Source organism: Calonectris borealis, chromosome 4 (assembly GCF_964195595.1).
Source record: "Calonectris borealis chromosome 4, bCalBor7.hap1.2, whole genome shotgun sequence".
Taxonomy (NCBI): Eukaryota; Metazoa; Chordata; class Aves; order Procellariiformes; family Procellariidae; genus Calonectris; species Calonectris borealis.
This window is the reverse complement of record NC_134315.1, coordinates 79,691,480-79,717,966: the sequence shown is the minus strand read 5'-3', so window position 1 is coordinate 79,717,966 and position 26,487 is coordinate 79,691,480. Positions and strand designations below refer to the sequence as shown.

At 36.5% G+C, this 26,487-nt stretch overlaps 1 protein-coding gene and 1 long non-coding RNA gene across 3 annotated transcripts in view; one reads left to right on the top strand and one right to left on the bottom strand.

Annotated features, from left to right (window-relative positions):
• The window catches only part of LOC142082259 (uncharacterized), a 150,618-nt gene that overhangs the window by 108,542 nt on the left and 15,589 nt on the right, over nt 1-26,487 (bottom strand). The window contains exon 2 of the long non-coding RNA XR_012673632.1: nt 25,370-25,450. This is a non-coding gene — a long non-coding RNA (uncharacterized LOC142082259). The remainder of the gene's footprint in view (nt 1-25,369; nt 25,451-26,487) is intronic.
• On the top strand, nt 6,353-26,089 carry MYOZ2 (myozenin 2). Of its 2 annotated transcripts, XM_075150263.1 has the most exons (6): nt 6,615-6,875; nt 7,433-7,528; nt 12,942-13,111; nt 16,355-16,484; nt 18,246-18,429; nt 25,655-26,089. In XM_075150263.1, the coding sequence occupies exons 2-6, from the start codon at nt 7,453-7,455 to the stop codon at nt 25,887-25,889; spliced, it is 795 nt and encodes a 264-aa protein (XP_075006364.1). In that variant the 5' UTR covers nt 6,615-6,875; nt 7,433-7,452; the 3' UTR covers nt 25,890-26,089. The 2 variants fall into 2 exon arrangements, with proteins under 2 accessions (XP_075006366.1, XP_075006364.1); XM_075150265.1 differs by lacking the exon at nt 7,433-7,528 and having other exon boundaries at nt 6,353-6,875.

Below are 26,487 nucleotides of genomic sequence, written 5' to 3'. Positions count from 1 at the left end.
CCGAATCTTTTAGAGAAAGCATCTAAATAGATTCACTGGATATGGAGAAAGAAGTTAGAATTAAATGCAGTATCAAAAGGACATACTTCCAAACAAACATCGACCTGCCAAAGAGATATACATGAATGCAATATTTAAGAAGCGAGGCTTCTCTCTTTAAGAGCTCCTTCTGTAGACATAACACAAGCTTGTGACACTATGTCAAAATGTAATGTTGTTACAAGTAGTAAGACGACTTGTATCCTTTTGATGAAAGAAAAAAAACAAACAATATGTCAGCCTCACAGTGCAGTGGACCACCCATAGAAATGAATGAGTTTTCAACTAGTGATCATCAGAAAATGCACATACTAAATTAAAGCTTCCTGGCCAGCTGCTGGCTCTGATTAAGTCTTTGACAGTACAGGCCTGTGCTTGTGGCCTTAGCTCTTGGGATTAAATCTGGCTCTCAGCTTTGTGTTTTCTTAAAATGACAGTCTTTCAACTCTCAAAGACTGGAAATAAAGCATTAAAGTGTGAGCCAACAATAAGTGATGTATCTTGAGAAGTCACCCCTAATCTGTTGTTCTTGTAGCGCAAACTGCAACCATCCCCGCAGTACTACAGCATCTCCCGGGCTGCTGAGGCAATTGTACCATCCTCAGTGAGGAGTAGGGACGATATTGTGCCTCCAAGGAAAAAATGAAGCTCTGCTCCATCACTACCTCTGCACAGAAAATATATTTCTAACATGCCTCTCCTAAACGCAGAAGAGTCCCACAGCATGGAAAAAACACTGGTGAAGAAATGCTCCTTGCTTCTTGTACCTATTATTATGGATTATTTAACTTCAGCCAAATAGAGACCACAGTCTCCAATGAGTTATAACTATCAAACGTGCATTTCAATGAGGGAAAGTATTATTTAACATGTGGCAAACTAGGATGATTAAGCCAGCCTGTGAGCCTGTGAACAAAGGCAACATTTACCTGTCGTCTTCCTTTAGGTCATTTTATGTTACAGACAAGGCAGTTAAAACAGGAGGGCTTTTTTTTTTGGTAGTTTGTTCTTTTTTTTTTTTTTTTTGCAAGCTTTGTATATAAATTGTTACTAGATGTAATGTGGCAAATGTAAATGCTACAAAATAAACCATCCCATTTTCTTTAAAAAAACTTGAGGATAATGAGAATACTAAATCATAGAGTGTATTCCTATTGATCCCAGAAAAACAATGATAGTCTTTGGATCCTGAAGAGAAAGACAACACTAACAATATTTTGAAAAGTCTATCAAATACATTATACATTATTGAATACATTATATCAATACCTCAAATGTATTGATCTCTTGCCAGTCTGTCCAACGTAGCTACAGAGAAATTACCAATCCAGCACATAATTGAAATGAAAATACTTCATTTTCCAGCTGCAAAAACAATGATTTTTTTTTTTCCCTAAGCAAAACTTAACACCGGACATACTCACGAAAATGGTTTTTTCCACACTTTTCATAGGCAGGGAAGTATATTCCAGATAACCCTACAATTTTTTTTTTCATTCAAACAAATTTGAATTTAGAAGTGAAAATAGGGAACCCTGTACTGCCTCTGTCAGAATGCAAGAAGTATTTCATGCAAATTTGTAACAATAAGCAGACTTAGTTTCATTTGCATGTGGGAGATTTAGGTTAGCTCAACTTCAGAATTTAAGTAAAAGCAGGATTATAGGTCTATCTTCTTCAGGATTTAACTTTTACAAAGACATAATAAACCTCCCTACTATTGTCAAGAAAAACATTCATTCAGTTAGATCATGCTAAATTTGTGAGAAACATGTCTGCAGATTTTCCTGAAGGTGAGAGAACTGACAAAATTATTCAATGCATTAGAGGCAAAAATACAAATTGGAAAGACCTGTTACAGAAAATGTGACAGGTCTCCTTAAGATTTTGTTTTAGCAAATATATTAAAATACAAGCTTTCTTTAGCAACTCGTTGCTTGACAAATGGAACAAGCTTTTTCCTAATGCCAGCCTTTACTTACGTTCATTTCTTTGTTACATACACATCACCTGACTTTAGCACAAACCAATCATGTCCTATACATACATGGAAATCTATTGTGAGGTAAATCTGGCTACAACATTTTCCACTAGTCTGTGTTTAAAAAATTTAACAGTTTTATTGTGACTACTACTGAAATTAAGCACTGCAAAAGAATAGAGTGGAACTTTTCTTCAGACGGGAAACTCCTGCATCCCTTATCCTGCATCCTGCAATGCTTGATTGACCTCCACGTCTATAAGGACCAGTTTAATTTAAAACAGCAACTGTTGGTAGTTTACCTCTATCTATTTTATTCTTTGGCTCCAGTCAGGTATTTCACAGTAACAGTTATACCTGCAAATAGCTGTCTGAAGCTAAGATGGATACAGAATACAGAAACATCAGTTAAGTCATTAATTGAGCAGTGACTTTGTTATTGTGTAGTAACTACAATGCCCTTTTTTACAAACAGACATATCTAATCCCTGAACGTCTTGATTTCATTCATATTATGAATAAGACACTACACATATATTAATACCCTGAATAGTTCATTGATTTAAATTCATGACATAAAATTAAGCACATATGGCAGTCACAGTCTCAGGATGAATTTAAGCACCTAAGAACTGAGGCATTACTCAGCACTTAAATTGCCTCTAGTTTAAGTTGTGTTTGGGAGAAAACTACAGTAACTCATTCTTTTCCATGGAGGAGAGGAGAGGAGAGGAGAGGAGAGGAGAGGAGAGGAGAGGAGAGGAGAGGAGAGGAGAGGAGAGGAGAGGAGAGGAGAGGAGAGGAGAGGAGAGGAGAGGAGAGGAGAGGAGAGGAGAGGAGAGGAGAGGAGAGGAGAGGAGAGGAGAGGAGAGGAGAGGAGAGGAGAGGAGAGGAGAGGAGAGGAGAGGAGAGGCAAAAAAAAAAAAAAAAGGAAAGGACAGAAAAGGAGAGAAAATGAGGGAGAAATGAGTTACAGAAGTGGATGACTATGTAATTCAGGCTTTTTCCACTTGGTAGCTTGGACCTCCTTTCTGGTCAATTATGCAATTCAGAGGAAGCAGTGTGGTGGGAAAGATCCCACAAGGTGCTGCAAAAGACAATACCAAACGGAAAAGTCTTTCTTGGTTAAACAAAAATGACCTAAATGAAGAAGACAGGTAAAGGCTGTCCTTGTTCGCAGGCTGACTGAATCATCCTAGTTTGCCACTTACTAAATAATACTTCTCATTGAAATGCAAGCTTTGATTTTGTTATGATGTCACATGGTACTGTAATTCTTTCACCTTCCTTAACCTTTACTCATTATTATGGACATTCTATTAGCCATGTATATATAAGAATGATGTTTTAGCAACTTGGTGTATTTTATGGGGCCATGGACTTCTTTGAGCATTATAAAAGAAAGTAGCATTCAACAGGTTCAGTTCTAGTTTTGCAGCTATGACAGTTAAATGTTCTTTATTCCAACTGCAATGACATATGCTTATTTCTATTTCAGTTAATGGCAAAATCTTGACACACTAGTAAATAGTAAATTAAATTCTGGAATAGCCATTCTACAAAGTTTTTTAACGTTCAACTTCTAAATGATAACATTTACAGATAAAAATATGTGTCAGTAAAGTTCCAGGTTGTGTCATCTGTAACTTGCTATCACCACTTTTTCTTTGGAATAAAATACACTTTTGAAGTTCAACAGTGCAGTAAGTAAGTGCACATAAAATAGAAAATTGTTTCAAAATAAACAAAAGTAGTAAAAACGTTCTTAAAACTCTAATCAGAAGCACTTTGCTGAACTGCAAATATTGCCATAAACATTTGGACCTGTACACAAATATCACAAATAAGTAGGTTGAATTCACAAAACTTCCAAACACCTCAGTGTTTGCATTCACATTTTTTCCTCAGGGCCACCAAATGCAACATCTGATATTCTTATGGCATTTCCATTATTCAGATACTAAAATATTGCAAAGAAAATCAGAAGCGGATGCATAAGTGAAAGCTTGTGAAAATCTTAAACACAAACAAAACATATGTGTATAACTGAAATGTGTAAGTATTGTCCCTCTGTGAAGGCCAAACAGGAGCTCCTGGATTTGCTAAGTGCTGGAAATAAAACTGCAAAAATAGAAGCTAATTCCAGTATCAATTCCAACAAAAAGCGAAACACTAATCTAATAGGTTAACTGGTGGGATTGTTAAATAATGATTGATTACTCATATCTACAGGGTATCTGTTTTCATGTGAATTATACAAAAATTAAGGCTGAAAGTGAAATCTAAAGTCATCAAGTTCACACCCATGCTCTGAGGCAGGACCAGTATGTCTAAACTACCTGCTTTTAAAAATTGCCAAGGACGTTCTTTCCACAACATCGCTAAGTGTTCTGGGTCCAGTGCCAGCTATCCTCCAAAAAAGCAAGTTCTTCTTAATTTGTTGTCTATACTTCCGATATAAAATAAGCTAATTACTTCTTATTCCAAATTTTGTGAACAAGATTGGAGTCTAGATTACAGACTCATTTTACAAGTGAAGAGATTGCTATCATGACTCACCTCCTCCTTATCTTTGCTAAGCCAAACAAACTAAATTTTTTCACTCTTTCCTCACAGGTAATATTCCTTAGCATGTGTTGCCTGGATTTTATTCAGTTCTTGATATCTTTATATCTTTCTTAAAGATGATCAAAATATTCCAGCTCCTCAGTGTCAGTAAAATGAGATTATCTTCCTTTTGATATTCTGTTCACAAAGTTCAAAGTATTTGCCTTTTTTTTGTACTGCACTAGTGACTAATATTTATTTTGTGATTCAATATAATTCTTCTGCCATATTGTTTTTGGCAGTTATTCCTTAGTTTCTTTCCCTGCAATTGATTTTTCCTCCTTATGTGCAACTACTTTGCATTTTATTTCTTAATTTTACTGATTTTGAGTTATTTCAACAATTTTTCAGTGTAATTTTGAATGGTAATCTTACCATTCTCAAGAGCTTGCAGTCATCCAGAAGTAACAGTTGGCTGAATTGTACATGCTGTTCCAATAGTGTAAAAGCACAATTTATCTTACTAGTGTATTTTTTATTCTATCAAATAATTAGTTAATGGAAATTGGAATGGACTAAACACGGGACTATCCCATTTGGGATACCTCTTGATATTTCCTCCTGGATCAAAAATTCAATTTTAAAGACAAAATCAGTGTCAATCAGCTGAATGCCCACTTTATAATTTAATTTGGATATGGTTTTACTGAATTGCATTTGATTTTTTTATTTCCAGTTCATCAAGTTAATTTAACATTTAAATTCTTCCCTACAGATCGCTTGTATTTTTCCTAGGTTGGCATTTAATTGACATTCTCTACTTCATTACTGAAGTTATTAATGAAAAACTGAGTAGCATGAACCCTTGACAGGCCCTCCTGTGATCCAACTTGACAGCTTGGTGGTGAATCACTGAGAACAATCTTAGCCGTTAGTTGAATAGATAAGATTCAACCAAGACCTTGACCAAGTGGCTGATCCAAGCGCAAAAACTAGAAAAGAATTACCAATGAGTAACAGCAGCAGGTAAATTCAGATAGTGAGGATTAAAATGAACACCTCTTTGGGGCAGCGATGTCTAAGATCTCAGCAAAATGTTTTGCAAAGCTAAGCCTAGGAATAGAAAGCTTGAGGAAAAAGTAATGCAATTTTTTGGTTGGACAGGCAGACTTTTAGGACATTGTATCAGGCACACACATTTTATCTGTCTCAGAGTGCTTCTTGCTTGAAAGTTACGCACATTGTGTTGGTATATTTTATTACTCTCCAGATTCCATTTACAGTCAGAATTCCTTTCTCCTGTCATATCAGGATCCAAGCAATTTTCTCATCAATCCTCCAAGCCAAACAAGACCATAATTTTCCATAAGAAAAAGAAACTTCCTAGGACAAACCGAAATCCAAATCAGAAATACAAAAACTTCATCTTGCTTTTACTGCCCCATTATTCTGCCAGCTGCATTCAAACAGGAGGGTAAGGGGGGAGTGTTTCCTTCTGCCACTGTTTCTTTCTGTCCAAAGCTGATTGCCATCATGAAATATCTGTGCTCTACATATCACACATTTCTTTGATAAATTGATACAACAGTATCCTGGAATGCTGAATATTACTTATTTCAAATTACTGCAGGTTTCTGTTCCTAATGCACAAAGAAAATTAAGAGATTTTGAATAACAGTTTGCAAGGCGTGTGCTTGTTGAGCAATTACTCCCTACCACATATAATACTGAAAAATTTCTCATTTCTTTTTCAGAACAGACTTTGTGTATCAGCCATCTGCCACTGACTTTAGCCATCAGCTACTACTGAAGCATGGTTTCATCTTTCACTAAAGGATTAGCCCATGCCATTCTCATCTGATATAGTCTTGCCCATCCATATATTTAACACCTTATTTTTAAATGTCTCTTTCCTGGTTATAACACGGAGATTATTATTCTCAGAGGTGATGAGGAGATGATCTGTACGAGTATGAGGGGAGCATTCCATTAAATCTTCCAAGAAGCTCTGAAAGGGATATAAACTCTCTTTGTTGTGGGTGCAGTTGAAACTTCTCTGTTCTCTTCTTTCGCCAGGAAGATATGAGTGGCTGGAGTGTTTGATTCTATATATAACTAGTTGATGTCAGCTGGATGCCAATCCCTTTGAAGAGGATCAGCCCCCAGTTCGTCTCGGTACTAGGCACCATGCAGATCCAAGCACAAGGGTAGAAACCATCCTGGACCAGGCAGGTCATCCCCATACATAACTCCTGAAGCTTCAACTAAAGGGTTGAGATCGCCTTTTTCTGCACAACAAAACAGTAGGGTAAGTGTATTGTTTCCTGAAATATTTTGACATTGTCTGTCCTACAAACTGTCATATAAAAGACATTTATGTAACCTCTTGACTCTGCAATTAAAAAGATGTTTATTTTTTTACTTGGTCAGAAATGCACTTTCTTTAAAGATGCCAGAGCATCTCATTTAGTTCCTCAAATTCCTTATTAGATTAAGAAATATCAAAATGTAACATTTCTGAAATCATAAACCAAGATGTAATTAAAATATTAGTTATGAATTTACATCTTTTAATATAATGTGTAGATGTGAGAAGGCCTACACCACTGACGCTGATTTTGCTACAGAATATACGTAGCCAGCTCAAAGTCCATTCCTTCAAATCTCCTGTCCATCAGAACATGTCCTAGCATCTGTCTGCAAGCAAGAACTGCCAGTGCATTTTGCACAATTAAAAGTGCAGTATTTCTAAATCAGAATATCTAACTTCACTATTCAGCCATTCTAAACAGGCTATTAGAAATTAAAGTTGGCTGAATTGTGCAAGCTGGCTCAACAATGTAAAAATGTGTTGTTTTTTTTCAGCAAGGAATCAGGAAATCACAATGTTATCACATTCTGCCATGGTCAAAGAGAGGAAACAACAAGCATCAGCCATTATGGATGAAATACACAGAAATGGTATAGCGCTGAACCCAGCTTACTGTATATGCAATGTCTTCTAGCCCTCCCTAATTTATTTTTTTAATCATAGAATTTAACTCTCTTACAGCTTTGTCTCTGGGTGTTTTGCCATAAATAATCTGGTGGGAGTATCATGCTGCCTATGGTAACTAATCCTTTTGTAGTTGCCTCTTTTCATTTGAAAGCTATTTTCAGATGAACAACTGCTGTGGAGGAATGAAGTAATCTAACAGCTGATGTACATTCTGCTAGGATAGCCTTTCAGAATATTATTTGGGGTTAATAACATGACTTCATTCCATTTTAAAAGGCTATCATCTAAGAAACATGCTGATCTGTATTCTCTTTTTTTGCTCTGTTTCACAGTGCTTTTTTATATGAATGATAAAAAATTTTGAAACAAATGTTTACATCTCTGTTCCTTCCTCTCAAACTTTATCTTTGTAACTAACAAATTTTACTAGCATTTGGCAATTCTCTCTAGTGCACAGCCACCAATCTTATACGAAGAGGTTTTACTTTTCTGTTGTTGGACTGACGAAAATGCAGACACTTATGAGAAGGGAGTTTGATTTTCGAAAACAGGTTCTTAAAGTTATGTTTCTAGTGTGACAGCTTAAGAAGCAATTAACTCAGTTGGGAATACAAACCTGCTTGGCTTTCATTAGGTATGTACTGGATGCTTTTGGAGATCCTTCCAATCCTCCCCATGAAGCTTTTTTTACCATCTACGTAAAAGATCAATGTTTTAAAAGTGATAAGCACCCCACAAGCCTCACTGAAAAAACAGGGAGCTCCATTAATATTCAGAATTTATGAAAATTATACCACTCACAGAGGATAAAACACTGAACATTAAATTCCAGTATTGAAAATCTTCCTTGCGGGCTTTTGCTCCAAAGAACTTGGGTGTGGTTTCTGTACTCACTCACTGACCGTTGTGATTGCAGAAAGAGTAGAACAAGAGACATAAGGTTTTTACAAAAAGAAGCTACGAGTTTCAGTGCCTGGTCCTAGTCCTTCTGATATTTCCATAGTTTTTTTCTGTATTTTCTATTCCTAAGCAAATACCTCTTTCCATTCTCCACTGAACACACACTTAAGTCTGAAAGCCAGTCTGCACTTACAAATTTCATTACAACTTCTTTTTTTTTTTGGTATTGAAAACCCAAGTACTATACGTGCCTGCAATAGCCTATAATCTCTTCAGGGCAAAAAAAAAAGTCTTTCATATGTTTGTTTGGAACAAGACATTTCACATGGTAAATGTTGCTACTATTCATAGCAATACTAATAAATCTACCATACAGTCCTTGAAATCATTGGAGTTATTGGATAATCTGTGCTGATGCTTGGCATTTGCCTCACATCATCCGTCCTTTTTATTATTTACGTATTATCAGATTTGCTGTCAAGTTTAGATTCGTACAATAGAATGACAGCTTATCCTACAAGATAAGCTGTGATATGTGGCCACTGAAGGCAATACTAACTCTTTAAGTGCACATTCTACTTTTGCATCTTCTCTGGATGCCTGGGATATTTAAATGTTAAAAAAAAAATGAAATTTTATTAAATAGGTATGACAAGTGTATGAAATCTATAACTGTACAAGCTCAGTGAAACCAGTTAAGAAACAGAAGGATAATCAAAGCTGTAATCACACAAAGTATACACTAGGTCTTTGGGACCAAATCTGAACAATTCTCTGAAAAATCAAGGAGAAACCTGGATTTTAAATTACTAAATTCAGTTCTGTTAATTCTTGACATTTTATTTTTCCCTTAATTGTTAATTCAACAAGCTTAATCTGAGATCTGGAGGGTGAACTGCGGTCTTTCTGGATTTTGCATTGCTATTAGTAATGAAGGTCCTGTACCTGATAATTACATAAAAAGTAAATGTACTGTTTCAGCCAGTCTCACAAACCTATGAAACTCCCCACTGTTAACAGAAGTAAACAGAAGATTCTGTAACGCAAGCTCCAGTAGCTTGGAATGATACAGAAAGCATACCTACTGCATTTTTATTTCAGCCCCTTTTTATTATAATGCTTTCAGATAAACAGTGAATCTCAAATTCCGTGTTAAAAGATATTAATAGCATAAACAGTTGTTGCTATGATACAAAATCAGCCAAGTTTTTATCAATGTCTCAAAGATTATCAATCTCTGGGCAAGACTGGTAATGACTGAACTCTCCTGACTGAAGCCCACATCTCCTGTTGGCTTGTGGGACATGACTTTGTGTTTTAGAGAAGTTCGACACATCATAAAATGTTGCAGGAATAGACACTAACTGTAAACCCTCTTATGGTCTCAGAAGAGAGACTGTAGTAGTAAATCAGCGTGTGGATGTAGTGACTTCCCCAACCCCTTGGTTTTTCACTAGCAGACTTGGACTAATCGTAACATTTCTAAGACTACGTGGTAGAGGTAAACATGTATGTAAACACATATGTTTAAAGAAGCCCTCGGAGTTCATCAGGTTAGCCTTCAATTACACTTAAATCTCATGTTCTATACTGTTTCTTAAATGCATTCTTCAGTAGCTACATGATTAACTATCTTTCATGATATAGTTAAAAAATCTTACTTCTGATACTACAACAAACATACTATCTGATATTCATTATTAAAATTTATAATCCAGATTAAGGTATTTAGAAGATTGTAAACTGGAGGATTAAAGGGGGATTAGGCAGTGAATGCAGGAGGAACTGTATGAATCATATTTAAATACAGTCTGTTATGATTTTAAACACAGAACAGGAAGAACTTGACAGGAACAAATTAAGAAATGAAGCTAAAAGATTAGGATTAAACTATGAATTAAATTTCCAGTATTAATTTACAATGTCCATTTATGACATTGATGTTCTCTTTCTATCAACCTCTAAATGTCCTCCTTTTCTCATTCTTCATCACCTTTTCTGCACTGACACTGAAACAATCCTTAGACACATCATAAAACTAGACAGATGATTAGATTTTAGTTGGCAAGGGATTCAAATGAACTTCACACTTATGTTTTTGGGATGCTGCCTGGATACACAATAGTACACAACTGTGGGTTACAAAGTACCTTGGAGCCTTCAGTTAACATTAACAAGAACAGTATGCGTGCAAGGGAACAGCAAAGCCCAAAATAATTAATACCCAGTGTGTCCCAGAAGAATACTGACTGGTTTGGACAGAGCTCTGCAATCACCTTGGCACCCCTGCCTCTGGGGATGTACATACTACCCACTCTGTGTACAATGAAGAAAAGCTTTTTCTACGTGAAAATGTTGCTGATTTGAGGGGTAAATTTCTTACTCCTTACTAATATAAAACCATCCAACAGTCCATACCCCTGGAGTCATCTTGAGAAATGACAAAATCAAAATATGACTTGTGGGTCTAAATTTCAGGCCACAGGCCAATAATTTGTGCGCTTATCTCAACCACAGAGCCAAATCCCCACCACTATCTGTCACTGATATGGCTACATTGGGCAAGCTGAGTCATTTTCTTCCATGGTAAGAACTCTCTGTTTTGTAGTCACCTCTTAAATAACAGAAGGGTGTTAGGATTCTTTGCGCATACTATATTTAAAGCAGAAGTGCATGCTCTGGCTCACGATACAGTTAGCTTGCTCTTGCTCCAGTTAAATCTACTGCAAACATTCAACTGAAATCAGTATGAACAGAAGTGGATCAACAGTGATGCGCTCCAGGGCCCACAAACTTGTTTGATGTATTACATGGAAAACTCTTGTCTATACAGCTTCGGCTAAATATTTAATATACCTGTCTCAGTTCAGATTTCCTAAACGTCAGCAAGTTACATTGTTTTTCCAACATAAAGTTACTAGGAGATATATGCCATGTTGAACGTGCCATTTACGCAAAATGAAACTCTGTGTATGCAATATTAACTCTGACATTAGGTACCTTCTGCAGATAATTAATTTGTAATGTTAATTCTAAACTGGGCTTCCTGTGTGCTTACTCTGGAAGCAAGATACGGTGTCTTACATACAATTTGCTTTCATTTCATTTTATGCATTAAAATATATGTCAAAGTTCAGAATTTCAAATCCTGTAGATCACAAGACATGTGAAGAATAGAATGTCTTATTATTAACGAAATAACAGAATGTGACTTTGAATAAGTGGATCAAAGAAACATACTAGACCATTGACATAATCCTCAAAGCACACTGCATCTTCCTATATTTCTTCCTGACACTTATGAACAGCTGAGGATAACAATTTCAATTAGTGAAATGATAAATATTAAAGTAAGTAGCAATAGAAATTATTTTCTTAAAAATTCTGTTTTTACTATGCAATCCAATTATTGTTATATTTGTTAAATTCTACAACTTTCTAAGCAGAAATAAATTAGTAGAAAATAGTTCTTTCAGTGTTGAAGCCACTGTATTTTAAGGTTTAAGCTTTATCTATAAGTTGAGGACATATAGTGAGAGAGTTCAGTCACTAAGGAACAGCTTGCTCGTTCCCACTAGCATCCCAGTTTCCAGAACATTACCACGAAGATGACCAGTAGAGTTTCTGATATTCACTGTTCTCCATTTAGAGTCCCAATTGATCTCCCCTTCCCCTGCTTATGCATTTTCATTTTCAAATCACCCAGGAGGTCACTAAAGACAAAGAAGGAATTTCTCCCAAGCAGTGAATAAAGTAATATTGCATCTAGTAATTCAGTTTCCTCTTAGAGAGAATTAAAAAGAAAATGTTCTCAATTTATCAATTCCTAGAAGCATGTTGTAATTCTTTGTTAGGGCTTTCATTTTCAACACCTTGAGCTTTATTTTGAAAGCTTCTTTAAAAATAGTTTAAAAATACTGTTTAATACAGACTTTCTAATGCAAACTTTTCTTAAAGTATAAAACATGCCCTAGATTTCAAAAGCAAGCAGAATATTAAAGAATAATTGAAAATAAAATGTTTATAAGCAATAAGAAACTGGTAGGTATGTTTAAAAGGGGTTACCTGCTCATCTATCCAATGCAGGACACACAAAGCTAACTGAAGGTTTGATGTTAGAAACACTAGGGTCAGATGGAATTTTGTTCCTGGTTTCAGCAGAAGCCAGTTTTTACCAGTCTGCTATTACGATGGTGTACAGGACATTATAGACCTGATTTTGATAACAGCTGGATGCCACTCAACTGAAGTAAATTTGGAGCTGGAGGTGTTTAGCATCTTCGAAAAAAATGGTTTGTGGTGTTCAATACTCTGCTCCAAAATTTTGGCAGAATGATTAATTTCACTAACACCGTCTGAAGCTATGTTATGTATTAGATAAGTATGCATTAACATGTTGTTCGATTTCAGGTGTAGGGTATGAAATATTAGGCATTTAAGAAAAACAGAAGTATGTATTTATCCATTGTATTGCAGTCTCACCCAGTTTAAACCTTGGGAAAAAGGTCAGCACTCCCAGAGATATCATGGTAGAGGAACTATCGACACTCAGCAACAGAGGTGCAAGACTCTTCAAGAGACGTCAGCGGAGGTCTGACAAATACACATATGAAAATTACCATTATGTAGCGAACAAGCCAAGAAATGTGAGTATTTTGTAATAACTTATTAATGAAACACAGTGAGACTACCTTGGGGTTCCCTTGGTGCTCATGATACACACTGTGCATGATTCATTTGTAGTTTCAGGCAAAATCCTGTACTAGAATGAGGGTAACATGAAGTGAGCCATTTGTATTTTATTGAGCTCCTATAGACAAATAAAAAATCTGAAAGCCTTAATACTTAAGGACATCACATTCAAATCATTCTCATTCAAATCTGATTCAGGTTACTAGTGATCAGAGTTCTTATCCTGTAACAATTGGCTCACTGACTACTGAAAATTAACTAGTTAATGTGAAAATTAACTAGTTAATGATATTCATAAGGTTGGAAGAAATAAGAGTCTGTTTCATATAACCAGTAAGTATTTTTATTAAAAAAGGTTGGTAGTCTCAATGTGGTTCCTAGGCAGCAAAATTACTCTCACAACTGGCACTAATACACTTCTGGCCTGCCTGTCTCAACAGGAAGAAAAAGGATGGCGCTTGTCACTGAAAGACAACTATTCTTCGAATTAGTCCTTCAGGAATTGGGTTAAAGCATTAGTGATATCCTGGGAATCCTCATGGCAGGAACTAAATGCACCTGGTGTTGGTCTCATCTGTGGCCTTTGCAAAATATTTAAACCTTTTGCTTAACCTCTGAAAATAGGGACAACAACATTCATAAATTTTACCTAACATTTGAACATGAATACTCTACGCCCAGTCTAATACAGCACGTAAGCAGCCCCTCTAATTCCTGTACTGTACTAAATTCTGCTTCTCGGTTACATGTATGCATCCCCACTGATTTCAGATACAAAGGTACGCGACTAAAGAAGCAGAATTTGTCCCAGTACTTTTAAGCTGCTTTGAAGATGAAAAGAAATACATGCTACAAAAGTTAATTATTATTAATTAACCTAGGAAATATTTCTTGTAGAACAGCAATTCTCTTTCCCTGAAGCTTTTACAACTAATCATTGCATAGGTGGTGCTATGATTCTGTTAGCATCCAACCACTACAGAATCCATACAAAGACTTTGACTCAATTCTTCTTTAATCTTCATTTGGGATAAGAAAAATAGTAACAATACGTACCGTATTGTTGTGATACAATCTTGTACTGGTACAAATAGGAAACAAATTATTAATCAGAACAGCAAAGCACCAAAGGGCTTACTTATATTATGTTAGATTTTACTAAAGAAAATACACACACACTTGTAAATTAATCAGAAACAATAAAATGAATGCAATTCATTGACTCTAAAGAAACTTTTTGTCTAGTTGCATTTCATAAGGAGGCTTTGGGAGCAGACAATAAAAGAGGCATTTGCAATTTACCGTTGTCCATGCTAACCAAAACGTTGAGGAATCTCACAACAGCCAGAGAGGCTATTATTGGAGCTGAGTTCAGTATTTCCAACATCACAGCTGAAATCTCTAAAATATTTTTGTTCCCTTCTTGAAGAAGGAATTCTCTATGCTTTGTTGACTGTAAAGGTAAATACATTTGTAATTCTGTGGCCGTTACATTTCCCATACAAAAAATTAACTTTACTCAGGAAGAAAAGTATGTCTTAATATCCCGTGTCATAGAAGAAAAATTTTTACGTTTCTTTTTCTATAGTGCAGATATTTCAGACTTCTTTGGTCACTCACTCAACAGAAATTAAATTACACAGGGATTAAATGGGATCATGTTTGAGTTTTGAAAAATCTGCCTTTTTAAAATAAATCTGCACAAAAAAAATCCTATATAAAAAATCTGAATAACTCTATTGAACACCCGAAACTATTATTAGAACACTATTATTTAGAAGCCCATCTATGAATACTGTCCCCCCAATTTCTCCCTCTATTGAGTATTAGAAACTACACAGATAAATTCTGAGCACAACACCATCCATCTCGTCAGAATTTCTGTATCCAGTTCCATGCTTCTGCTACAAAGTCTGACGGATCAGTTCCCCTCTAGTCTACTTCTTCCCACAGAAACACACAGAGTACACATGCTGTACAGTCAGTATGACATTCTGACATGTGAAAAAATCATTCCCCTTTGGTTTCCATACCCTTCCCTTAAATGCCTATTTAGCCATCACTGGTGTCGTCTTCACCAGCTTTATGATTCTGCCTGCCAAAATTAATCTTTCTAATATACTTCAGGATGGCTAGAAAACATACTGCCTTGATCTTTTTTTGTGTCAAGTTTAAACAAGTATTATTTGTTTGCTTTCCTGCTTTATGAAACTCTTACTCTGAAACAGTCTATATTTAAATTGCTTTTAGCCTATGTGTCATAGCTAAAATAAGATACTGACTTCTTATGAGATTCTAATTCTATATTTATGCAACAATGATTAAGCCTTTGGATGTTTCCTTAGAACCGATGACCTGATAGGAGGGTGGAAAATAACAGCATATCATGAATCTGCAGAAAGTGACCTGCACTGAAGTTGTTATTTCTACTACAAAAAAAGGAAAAGAAAATCCCAAACAAAAGCAATTCAACAAATGCAGTGAATTTTCAACTGATACGGGAAGAGACGCTTTGAAGAATCAGTGCTTTGAAACTCAAATGGCTCAAACTTGCCAGATTTCTTGAATCTTTGGGTAGCAAGGGTCCTCTGTCTGGCACATAACAGCTTCTAGCGGCTAGTGATCCAAGGGACACATTTTATGGGCCCCCCTGCGAAAGATCTACTCTTTGCTGTGAACCACACAGCCCACATGCACAGGTAGATTTTGCGGTGATTGGTGTAAGCAACAGATGGGATGAACTCTCTTCGTAGACTGCATATCAATATTTAAATATCCCAAACTTAGGAAAAGGTCAGACAACTCAGCTGGATGGTTATAAGGCTTTAGGAGTCTTGCTGACCTAGCTCACAACACCTCCAATCCTTTCAGTAAAGCATTCACACACTTGTAATACAGACATTTAAAATTGTGCTGGGATATCATTCTTAACACTGAAAAATTACTCATTTTTGATTACCCAGCCAATGTAAGAGAGTTGTGAAACTGTTTCACCTTCTGGCTAACAGCCAGAAAATCCTGGGGAGTGCTACCTAGCAAACAGGGTACCAAACAGCAGAACAGTATGCATTCGGGTAGTATACCCTGGATCTCAGATCTGGGCTGTAAATTGCAGTATCGCTCCAACCCTCAACAGAGAATCACAGAGGCTTTTTTTGCCTGTGCTGTCAATGATATTTATTTCTTTTTGAATGCAGCGTGGAGAGCCCATACAGAGTGTTAAAATGGACGGCCTCAGTGTGGAAGGAATTCCCCAGCATGCCCCAATGACACCTCCTAATACACCTGATCCCCGGAGCCCACCACATCCTGACAACATTGCCCCAGGTAATACATGAGTTTACAGACATTAAATATATTTAGTTCTCATTTCACAGCAGAGGAAGGACCTCTTTATAAAACATATCTTCAACAAGAATTTGTTAATGGACTTACTATTACAAATCGATAAATTTGAGTCAGATAACTGATCAGAATCTCCCACAGAAATGTGAAGTGGTGCTCTTCAGTTGCTTCTGTCCGTTTTTAAAGATTTGATATGCCTTTTGTACTACTTATCCCTAAACTGAAAACATACATTAATATCAAGAAAGACGGCTCCTATATGTACTGGTCTTATAAACATTAAGAAACAGATCTGCAGATTTAAAATCAGATTAATATAGTGATTTTTCTCTGCCATACCTTTGTTTCTAATATGCAACACACTGCTTAACAGTCTGAAAGTTATCCATTGTAGTTAAATTAGCCATAAATGTAAATCTGAAGTCACTGTAAGTTTTGCTAGAAACCTTTACAGAGGAGCAACTTAAAAAGGAATTTGCCTCTGGCTGCATAAACTGTTCTTTTTTAAGTTCTTAACTGTGAGAGTACTGTTGTCTTTATTTAAAGCAGTGAGCTACAAGAAGGCCTTATTTTGCATTCTTTAAAGACTAGAGAAGGCTAATTTATTTTAATTAATTTATTCAGTGATATAGCCCTTCTTCCTGTTTATGAATTATCCATGAGCAGACTGTGGTTTTTACAAATTCATTCTTTGTTCAGAATTACTCAATGCATGTTTTGTGCAGACCTTTTCCAGTCTATGTAAACTAGGTCAGTGCTGCTCTGTTAGTGACTGCGAAGACTCTGTGCATCCATTGGTCAAATACAGTGCGAACAGAGGTCATTTCCATTGCTAAGACATGATAGAAATCTTCAAGCCTTTCTTTACGCAAAAAAGGTCTGGCAAAAGGAGTAGATATTAAACCACAGGGATTTTTTAAGCTTATAGAAGGAAACAGCCTTAATTTAAAGAGCTAGATGTAGTGGGAGGGTAAAAGGGTAGAAAAAAATTTCCCTTGTTTTTCAAATAAATAGTGTAACTCATAATTGGATAATCCCTTCTGGTTTTAATTCTTCAAATTGTACATTAAGGTCTGTCTTCCCCCGCCTCCCCCCCCCAATATTTATTCCTGTCATGTTGTACTTGGCTTTAGAAGAAATCACACTGAATATGGAATTTATTTATTTAGTAAAATTCTAATCAGAGCCCAATCCTCAGATGATTATACAGAGAAAACAACTGATTCTTCACTTTTTCAAATGATGAAAAGGATCAGAGAACCAAGTAGGTAGGGCACTTTAAAGCATCTAAGGCAGAGGCAAAAACAAAAACTCCACTGTAATGACTGTGACCCTAACTCCTTTTAATACTTTTGGAAAATTTCACCCAAAGACTATAGAATTATCTCAGTTTTAACCAAAAGGCTATTTTTAAAATCCTTTTGTTAATTCAGCCCAAGGGCTGTGTAGCTATAGTCTGGTTTCAAAAAAATGCTTATAATGATAGAAACAAATTTATATAAAACTAAAATAAATTTAGCCTCAGAAGAGGGTGGAATACTTTGGAGCAGTTACCTAAAAGGCTACAAATTCCCCCTGCCAGATTCCTGGTTTTGTGTAGCTTTGGCCAGGTGACTTGATCCAAGTGTTCATTTTCCTACCTGTGAAATTATGGTATGTTACTTCCTAGTTACATAGGATGGTGGTAAGGAAGCAGAAAACGCAAAATATTATTATAATGGTTTTCCCTTGATTGCCTTGCAGGATATTCTGGACCACTGAAAGAAATTCCTCCTGAAAAGTTCAACACTACTTCTGTGCCAAAGTATTATCAGTCTCCCTGGATAGAAGCCATTAGGGATGATCCAGAGCTGCTGGAAGCTTTATATCCTAAACTTTTTAAACCTGAAGCAAAGCCAGAACTGCCTGACTACAGGAGCTTTAACAGGTAATTCTGAATGGACACTGAATTTTACAGTGCAGAGAAAAATTGCTATGAAATGAAATGTTTCCACCAGCTGTAAAAAAACCTACCACCTGTGTTTGCAAGTATATGCATAAACATGAACACACACACAGATTACAAGTGGCAAACAAGAGCATTAAGGAGGAAACTAGTCTCTCTCTAAAGTATGGACCCAAAATTAAATTGTAGAACCAGGAATGTAAGATGAACTGTTGAAAATATTGAAAGAAAGAAAGGAAGAATCAGAATCCAGTGTACTCAATAAATGGGAAACATGGCCTACAGCAATGCTTCAAACTCCTTTCGGTATTTCTGTTTTTGACTTCAGTAGGTACGGGATCGTAAGATCTATCAGGTAAACCCTCAGTCAAAACTTTGTAAGCTGTATAATGCAAACCACTTTTTTTTTTAATACAATTCACATGGCTCGTTTTTAGGCAATGATAATACAATGAACTCTATCCCTCAACCAATCCCTCACACCAAATAGTTAGCAGATTGCATATTTTATTGCATTTAACATTTTTTGTATCTTCCACAACTTTCGGTAACAAATTAACAGATAAAACATTACAGGCAGACTTAAAAAATATTTATGTTATGGGATCTGAGAGTGAAGTTATTTACATAGTATGCTAAGGCTTTCAGTAGAACTTCTAGATATATGGACAATATTGGGTTTTGAACTATTTTGAAAATTTTAAAACACATTCTTACTTATGCCCTTTGCTTTCATTCATACCATTCACACTACCTTTATTTATTGAACTTATGAACAATTTTTCTCTAAACAATCCCTGCTGAGTTCCAGACAACGGAGCCAAACCAAAACCCTTCCTCAAAATGCCAGGCAGCAATCTATCGAAAAAGAAAATGGCTCATGGCAATATAAACTTAGAGAAAAAATACCACAAACATCACTTGTGTTGCTGCCGTTGAGGTGGGCATCAACTATGAGTGCAAGGACTAAAAAATTACACAATTCACCATCAAAACTGGCACTGCAGACACTACACTAATTCTGATTTCCTAACAGCAATATACATCGCCATGTTAATAATTAAGCCTGTGTGGCACACTCTTCTCAGCAGACAAAATAGCAAATACAAGTCAGAGAGATGTGTCACAGCTGCTAACATTGGAACAGTAACAGCACAGTTTATGTACTATGGTTATTGTAACTGAAAAACACCAACAAAAAACCACCAAAGATACATATACATGGAACAGAGACAGAATCAGTTCTCCCTCTCACAAGAGAGATTCCGAGTCCAGCATGCAAGTCATTACTGTGAAAGACAGGATCAGACAGGGCACAGAGGCCTCATTAATAGGGATATGTGTCTTGAGATGGTATCTGATGGCTTCTTTGTTGATTTTTAGCTGCTCTGTGGTCCCATATTCTGTAAATTGTCCTCTTTACAATGCTAACTGTTCGTATTTCTTTCTATGAGGATTTTCTCTATGCATGACAAGGCAGAACTGTGGCTCACCACAGTCCGAATTTCTTGAACATATGTGCATTCATATAAGGGAAAGGTCAATATTCTCCCATTAAAACCTAAAACCTGGCACATCAATCCAGATCCAGACTGTGAAATTGGTAAATTCAAAACATAAGGCATACAAATATAACCCACCACAACTCTCCTTCTCATGGAAAAAATCCACATCCAGAAGAAAATAAAAGGGTGCCTGGTGGACCTAGAAAAGCTGTTACACGCAGTACACTCAGATTTATATTTTCTAGCAAGAAGGAGTAGATCCAAAAAGAAATTGAGCATTTGCGAAATTGAAATTCAAGATACTAGCCTCGTGGAGAGGATTTTACAGCCATGACTTAGGCATCTACACTCCTAAAAATGCACACGAGAGTGGGGTGTCTGATTATGTGATTCAAAACAGACAGCACATTGCATGCCAAGCTAACCAACAGAAAACATTACGGAGAAGGCTAAATGGGACTTACATTTCTCTTTGCTAAGGCCATCAGCACCTAATTCTGTCTGTCTATCTTCAGGTCAGGGCTAGATTAAGGTCTTCCTTTCCAAAAACAGAGCAGGGTCACATGTATTCTTTTAAAGTTTTTGCAGACAATAAGGTTAATTTCTTTGGAAAGAGCATTTTCCTAGAATATGGCCAACCTGGATTTATTTATACAGAAATGTCAAACCCTGAGGAGAGGTGTAACAACCAGGTTTCTGGCTCTTCCATGTAAGAGGTGGGAACATTCTTCACTTCCCTTATTAAGACCTATGCCATAGTACAGAAAATAATAAACCTCTTTGGGCTAGTGGAAGTAAACATCTTTCTCTAGCTGAACAATTAAGAAACTCACTTGGGGAAAGAGAAACCTGGGCCTACATCTGAGTTGCCAGATCTCTCAGTGCACTTTCTTTAATTATTTACAGTAAATTGCTTACAGTAAATTAAACAAAGAGATTTAGGAGCAGAAAACAGGACCTACACTTCTCTGCTATTAGTTGTGTGGCCTGATGTCTAGGCTAAGAGTCCTACTCTGTCTAATCCAAGCAATTTTTTATTTCTGGGTAGCCCTTTTGCTGGAATACTGTATGTGAGCAGTTCGGTCCACTCTTACAAAGAGATGTCCTCAGACTGAAGAGAATCCAAATCTCTTGCAGAACAGCTCCGGTCACAGACATACTATTATTTGACACGGAGGTTCAACACTAACAGCCATGGATTTTGGGTGAAAGCGCTATGATGTGCTATTTTACTCAAAGCTTGCTGCAGTATCACATTATGTGTATTTTCAAGCATGGAAGGCAAAAGATTATTAATTAGAGAATCACAGATGAGCTTTGGTGTAAGACAGGTGCAGTTGCCAGTATAGCTAAGATAAAGGCAGATCTAAGCATTTGTGTAAGGAAAACACTAGGCATCTCAGGAATTTCGCAGCCTATGTGCTTTGCACATAAGCTGAGATATCTCTTTGGACCTCGTGTCTAGATCCTACTAAGTCATTCTGTGCATCTAGGTCACAGCATCTTTGACTTCTTTAATTGCAGTCTTGGAGAGAAAGCAAATGATACTGTATTAAACAATTAAAGTGCAATATAATAGCACCATTTTGTTATCAGTGAGGGTATCAGTCAGGACTTTCTATCATGCTTCATCATTCAATAAAGTGCCATTATGTTTGTTCTCCTGCAAAACACTGGTACAGTCGTCATTAGTCAGGAGGGGGTGTGGTTTACAGTAAGTGTGATGCATAGAACACCCAAAGGAAATGGGCCTGAGATTCTTCCCAGTTCATTCAGTGGTATCTGTTAAATGGCACTCAGACTTTACAGGCCATATTCAGGTTCCTTTCCACTTTCCTTGTTACACAACAAACTGTAAAAGCAACACAACTTTAGCAGCTAGGGACATCTGATGTGTTGGAACAGACGCACACATGCATGGTTTAAAAGCATATTCAGCACTAAACAGCATTCAGGTTTTTTTTCCGCTGCCAGCAATGAGGAGGCAACTCTGGACCCTATAGCAGTGCAGTTTTTATAAGAGTAGCAGAATCAGAACTAAGGAATTCATGGAAGCATTAGTTGGGGTCTGGTATGCATTTTATGCTGCAGGGATCTTGCAATGCTGGCTGGTCAATGAAGGAAGAAGCAACGGCAGAAAATTTGCCTTCTGAGGCAGGGCTTTCTGTGCGACAGCCAGTAATGGTTTAATATCACATAGCACTAGACAGAGTGGATGATCAGAGAAATTGGGTTTTGAGGATCTCTGAACAGACTGTTCAGACAAGGCTACCCTTCCTCCTCCTGGATGAAAAAGAATCTGTGCTACCAGAGAAATGCTGCAGAACAGAGCCACACCATCTGATTTCTTTTGGAGATTAATTCCTATTAGGATTGAAGAACTATTTACTAGTGAAAAAATTTCTTGCCTCCTTTACCAGTGTGTAAGCACCTAGTGCTTCATCTGTGGGAAAGACGGCATGAATCTACATTTGTTCAGGAGTTTGTAATATCTGTTAAATTAGTACCTTTATTCCATCTGCTTTCTTGGAGCTGGATAAAATGTCAAAGGTAGGGTTATGAGTAATATACAAAGCACTACATCTTACTCACATAAGACAAGCAAGTCTGACTAGTTCTGCCTCTCCTACCAGATAAATTCTTGCTCAGCTTTCTCAATTCCCAAAGACTACTGTTTCAAAAACACTACAGGAATCCAGTCCATCTGGACTGGGATCTCTTTTTATTTATTAATGGATTCTGAACTCTATTGTAAAAATGCTGAGATCCAGAGCCTCAAAGGAATTTTGGGTGCTAACTTGAAGTGATGCGAGATTAGTGGAAGCTGGGTGCTTAGCCAGTTCCTTAGCCCCTAAATACCTCTGTGAAATTGGCATTAGCTCTTGCACTAAGCTACCATGAAGCTCTGAGCATTTTGCAGGGTCAGGTTCTTTGCTTCTATGTCTCCTTTTTGCACAAAATTAACAATAAGCAGAATGTTCTAAGAATGACAGTCCCATTTTAAAATGTGAAAGTCACATTTTTTGTAGTTATGTAATTGAAGGTGCTAACCCAATACAGTTAAAACATTTCTTCAGACTTTCCCAAATAATCAACTACAAGTAGCCTCCTACGTTAAGACAATATAATGTTCAATAAGAAAGACTGCAGGAAAAAAAAAAGAAACCCTGCTAAAACAACAGCTAAAAATAAAGGTGGTTGTGCCTGCTGTTGTTAAATCATGCACCTCTTTTTAGGAATATGCAAAGTGAATATTAAACAATCTCTTACACTTCCTGGTGCCACTTCCTGTGACTCTGAACCAGCATTTCCGCCCTTATTATGAGCAATGACTACTGGAATTTTTTACACATGAGTTTTAGGCTTCTATACAATGAATCAGAGCTCAAGTGATCCAGTTGATGTGCACACAACACAGGTCATTACACCACCATGTTGTCAGACACGTTATTGCTCACAAAAATACACTGCTGCTGTAAAGGAAAATTAACATCTATTAGCCAATTACTGTACTCTCCTTTATGTCGATCATCATGTGCTTCTGCCTAGCATGCAGGAATGCATAATTCTCTGAGGCCAGACTTTGTATAGGAACTACATGGGGTTTTTTCCCCCAAAAGATATTTGAATTTCTACAGAACGCTCTCCTGTTTCTGTTACCTATTGAAACATGATGTACTTAAAACTCCAAAATACTACAAAGAGGAAGTTTTACACTATAAAATTGTTTTGCATTCTATACAGCTATTATTGTTCTGTTCATATTGATTATCCCTTTAATTTACATATGGATGAGAATTAAATATTACAACAATGTGAGAATGTGTATATTAATTAGAGCAGCAATTAAAACAATCTTTATTATCCTGTAAGATGTAGATCACTGCATTCACTCTGTGCCAATTACCAAGCAATTATTTTTAATCAGTATCATACGGTATCCAATTTGACATTGTGACCTAGAAGACAGTTTCACAAGAAAAGCGTGATACCACAGGCACTTTATACAAAGAATTTCCTTTGACCTCAAGAGAGTTTAATGCCTGGACTGGCTGCTGCTGCAAAATCTTGTCTTGTCTTCATTTGAGAAACAGTTTTAGAGCTTAATCCAAAGCAGCACTCTTCTCTCAGTAAGTGCGCATGCCCAGAACTTTCATGATTTTTTGTATCTTACAGGATTGACCATTTGGAGTTTACACCATCCCCTTCAACAAATGCTGCTTGTACTCAAATTCAGTGAATTATCTCTGTAATTACAGCAGTACCATTTCTTTTAGGCCACAGAATCATTTTTCTGAATTAATCTTTTTTTTGTGTGTGTGTACTTAATTCTCCCTAGGTTTTGTTTTATCTATAGTTATCTTGCTGAAAATCCTAGTCAGATCTTCAAATTATCTCTTTTCATTTCTGTTGGTATTAATTTCTCTGGGCTTCTGCTATAATACTTGGAGCCACTGGAAATATATACCAGCAGATCTGTTGTTTTGTATCAAACACACAAAACCTACCAAAGCTGGTAAAATTCCATTTCAACAAAAATTCATTTTCGCATGCCGCTATGTATCTAGCTTTGCAGAAATCAGGTGCTCATGTGTAGCTTAAAAATCTGACACTCTCAACTGGCCAGAATATATTCCAGCAAAGTTATGTAGCTGATCAAAATGCAGAACACATATAATAGTCTGTTTGGTCACGTTTGCTTATACAAAGGAGTCTGGAAAAAGTGACAGAAAAACTCAGGGTTTTTTTTTTCAGCCTAGAAAGCTGCAAATATAGAAGAATCATGGGAGGTATTTGGAAATACCGTTGTTTTAAAATATTTGCAAATGTATGTAACAGTCAGTTCCTGCTTAGTATTTCTTATCTTTTAGTTTCTCAGGCTTATCGCCTGAGGGAACATTTACATTTAAATAACATGAAAAATACTTGCCGAACACTAGGGGCCAATTTTAGCCAGTGTTTCAAGGTTTAGTTACATAAACATTTTCTTCAGAAACAAAGCTGGTGTAAGAAGTCCTCACCCATTCCCCTCCTTTCCAGAGCATGTTGTCTTTGGCTGTTCCTTTCTGCTTCAAAATACGTTTTACTGCCTCCTCACTTGTATTGCTACAATTGTTTGAGCATAATGATATAAACCAGATTGCTGAAATAATTTGGATTTTAAAATGCTCCTTTGTTCTGAAGGGTCTTTGTTTAACCCAGAAGTGACCCAAGTTTATAGCACAACCCACATACATTCTAACTGCTACAACAATATGGTGCTGAAATATAGTGTAGTGGGAGGAACAAGCAACAGGGGATAGGAGAAAATGGGGTGAGAACTTCCTAAACTAATTACGTGCTAGAGAGAATGTGTTGAACTATGTTTTCAGATTTATCAACTTATCACCAAAATAAGTTTAGTAACTGTGACTCACCAATGACAAGGTTTTCTTGCAACATCTTTTTCCCTCAGCTTTTCCGTTCACTTGAATTTTGAAGAAGGCTGAAGGCTTTATCTAAGGGAAAATAAATCAGATCTTAAAGAGAATTTGCCAGAAAAACAATCAGAATACTTTTCCCAAAAAGCTTGAATATGTAAACAAGAAATGGTACCAAATCTGTATCATTAAAATAGCTTCTGTTCTTTTCAGCTCCTGGGAGGAAAAGAAAACAGGTATTTTTAAAATCACATTTTACTTTTATTTCTCTAATATCTACAGAGTTGCCACTCCCTTTGGTGGTTTTGAGAGAGCATCAAAGCTGGTTAAATTCAAGGTACCAGATTTTAATCTACTGATGCTAAATGATCCCAGATTCATGATCCTTGCAAACCCTCTTGCTACCAGAAGATCCTTCAATAGGACTCCTAAAGGATGGACGTCCGAGAATATTCCTGTAGTGTTCATTCATCAGCCTTCGGATTCCAACACCGTTCCAGAAACAGAGGATCTGTGATAGAAGCTGCACTCTACATCGTACAAAATGCTGAAAGCTGCACACCCATGTATTTTTGGTCCAAATATTACTACAGGCTACTGACAAAATTTTTCCTTGGCAGCTGGAGTATAAGTAATAATGTCTGATGCAGTCTCTCTTTTCTGGTACCTAGTTTCATCTGTAGACATAATATAAATAAAGTAATTTGGCAAATGTGACAGAGATATTTTCTATTTGTGTTTACATATTCTTTTACTTCAGCGAAAACGACAATATTTCTAAAATATTTGCTTGACATTTCAGAACAAGTGTATTAAGAAAAAAAAGTGACACTACTATCAAGGGATTTGATTTGATAGGTATGCTGATTACAGTAAAACAGCTGAGCAATAAACAGTGCACTCAGTGCACTCCGAGTACTGCCCACTCAAGATAAGCTCTGACAAATCAACCTTTTCCCAACCCTGCTTTCAGCCAATGTTAAGAATTTTGTCATTACTTCAGTGACAGCAAGTTTAGGCCATTTTCCTACTTTATGACTTTTAGCTTTAATTATAGACATCAATATCCACGTCACCTGGATTTGTTTACAGAAAATGCAGTAAATTTGGCAATG

Bases quoted from the DNA above. Each gene is read 5' to 3' on its own strand.
- MYOZ2 (XM_075150263.1), top strand. From the start codon at position 7,453: ATGTTATCACATTCTGCCATGGTCAAAGAGAGGAAACAACAAGCATCA. The intron at 7,529-12,941 runs GTATAGCGCTGA...ATTGTATTGCAG, and splicing joins GGATGAAATACACAGAAATG to TCTCACCCAGTTTAAACCTT. The intron at 18,430-25,654 runs GTAATTCTGAAT...TAATATCTACAG, and splicing joins GACTACAGGAGCTTTAACAG to AGTTGCCACTCCCTTTGGTG.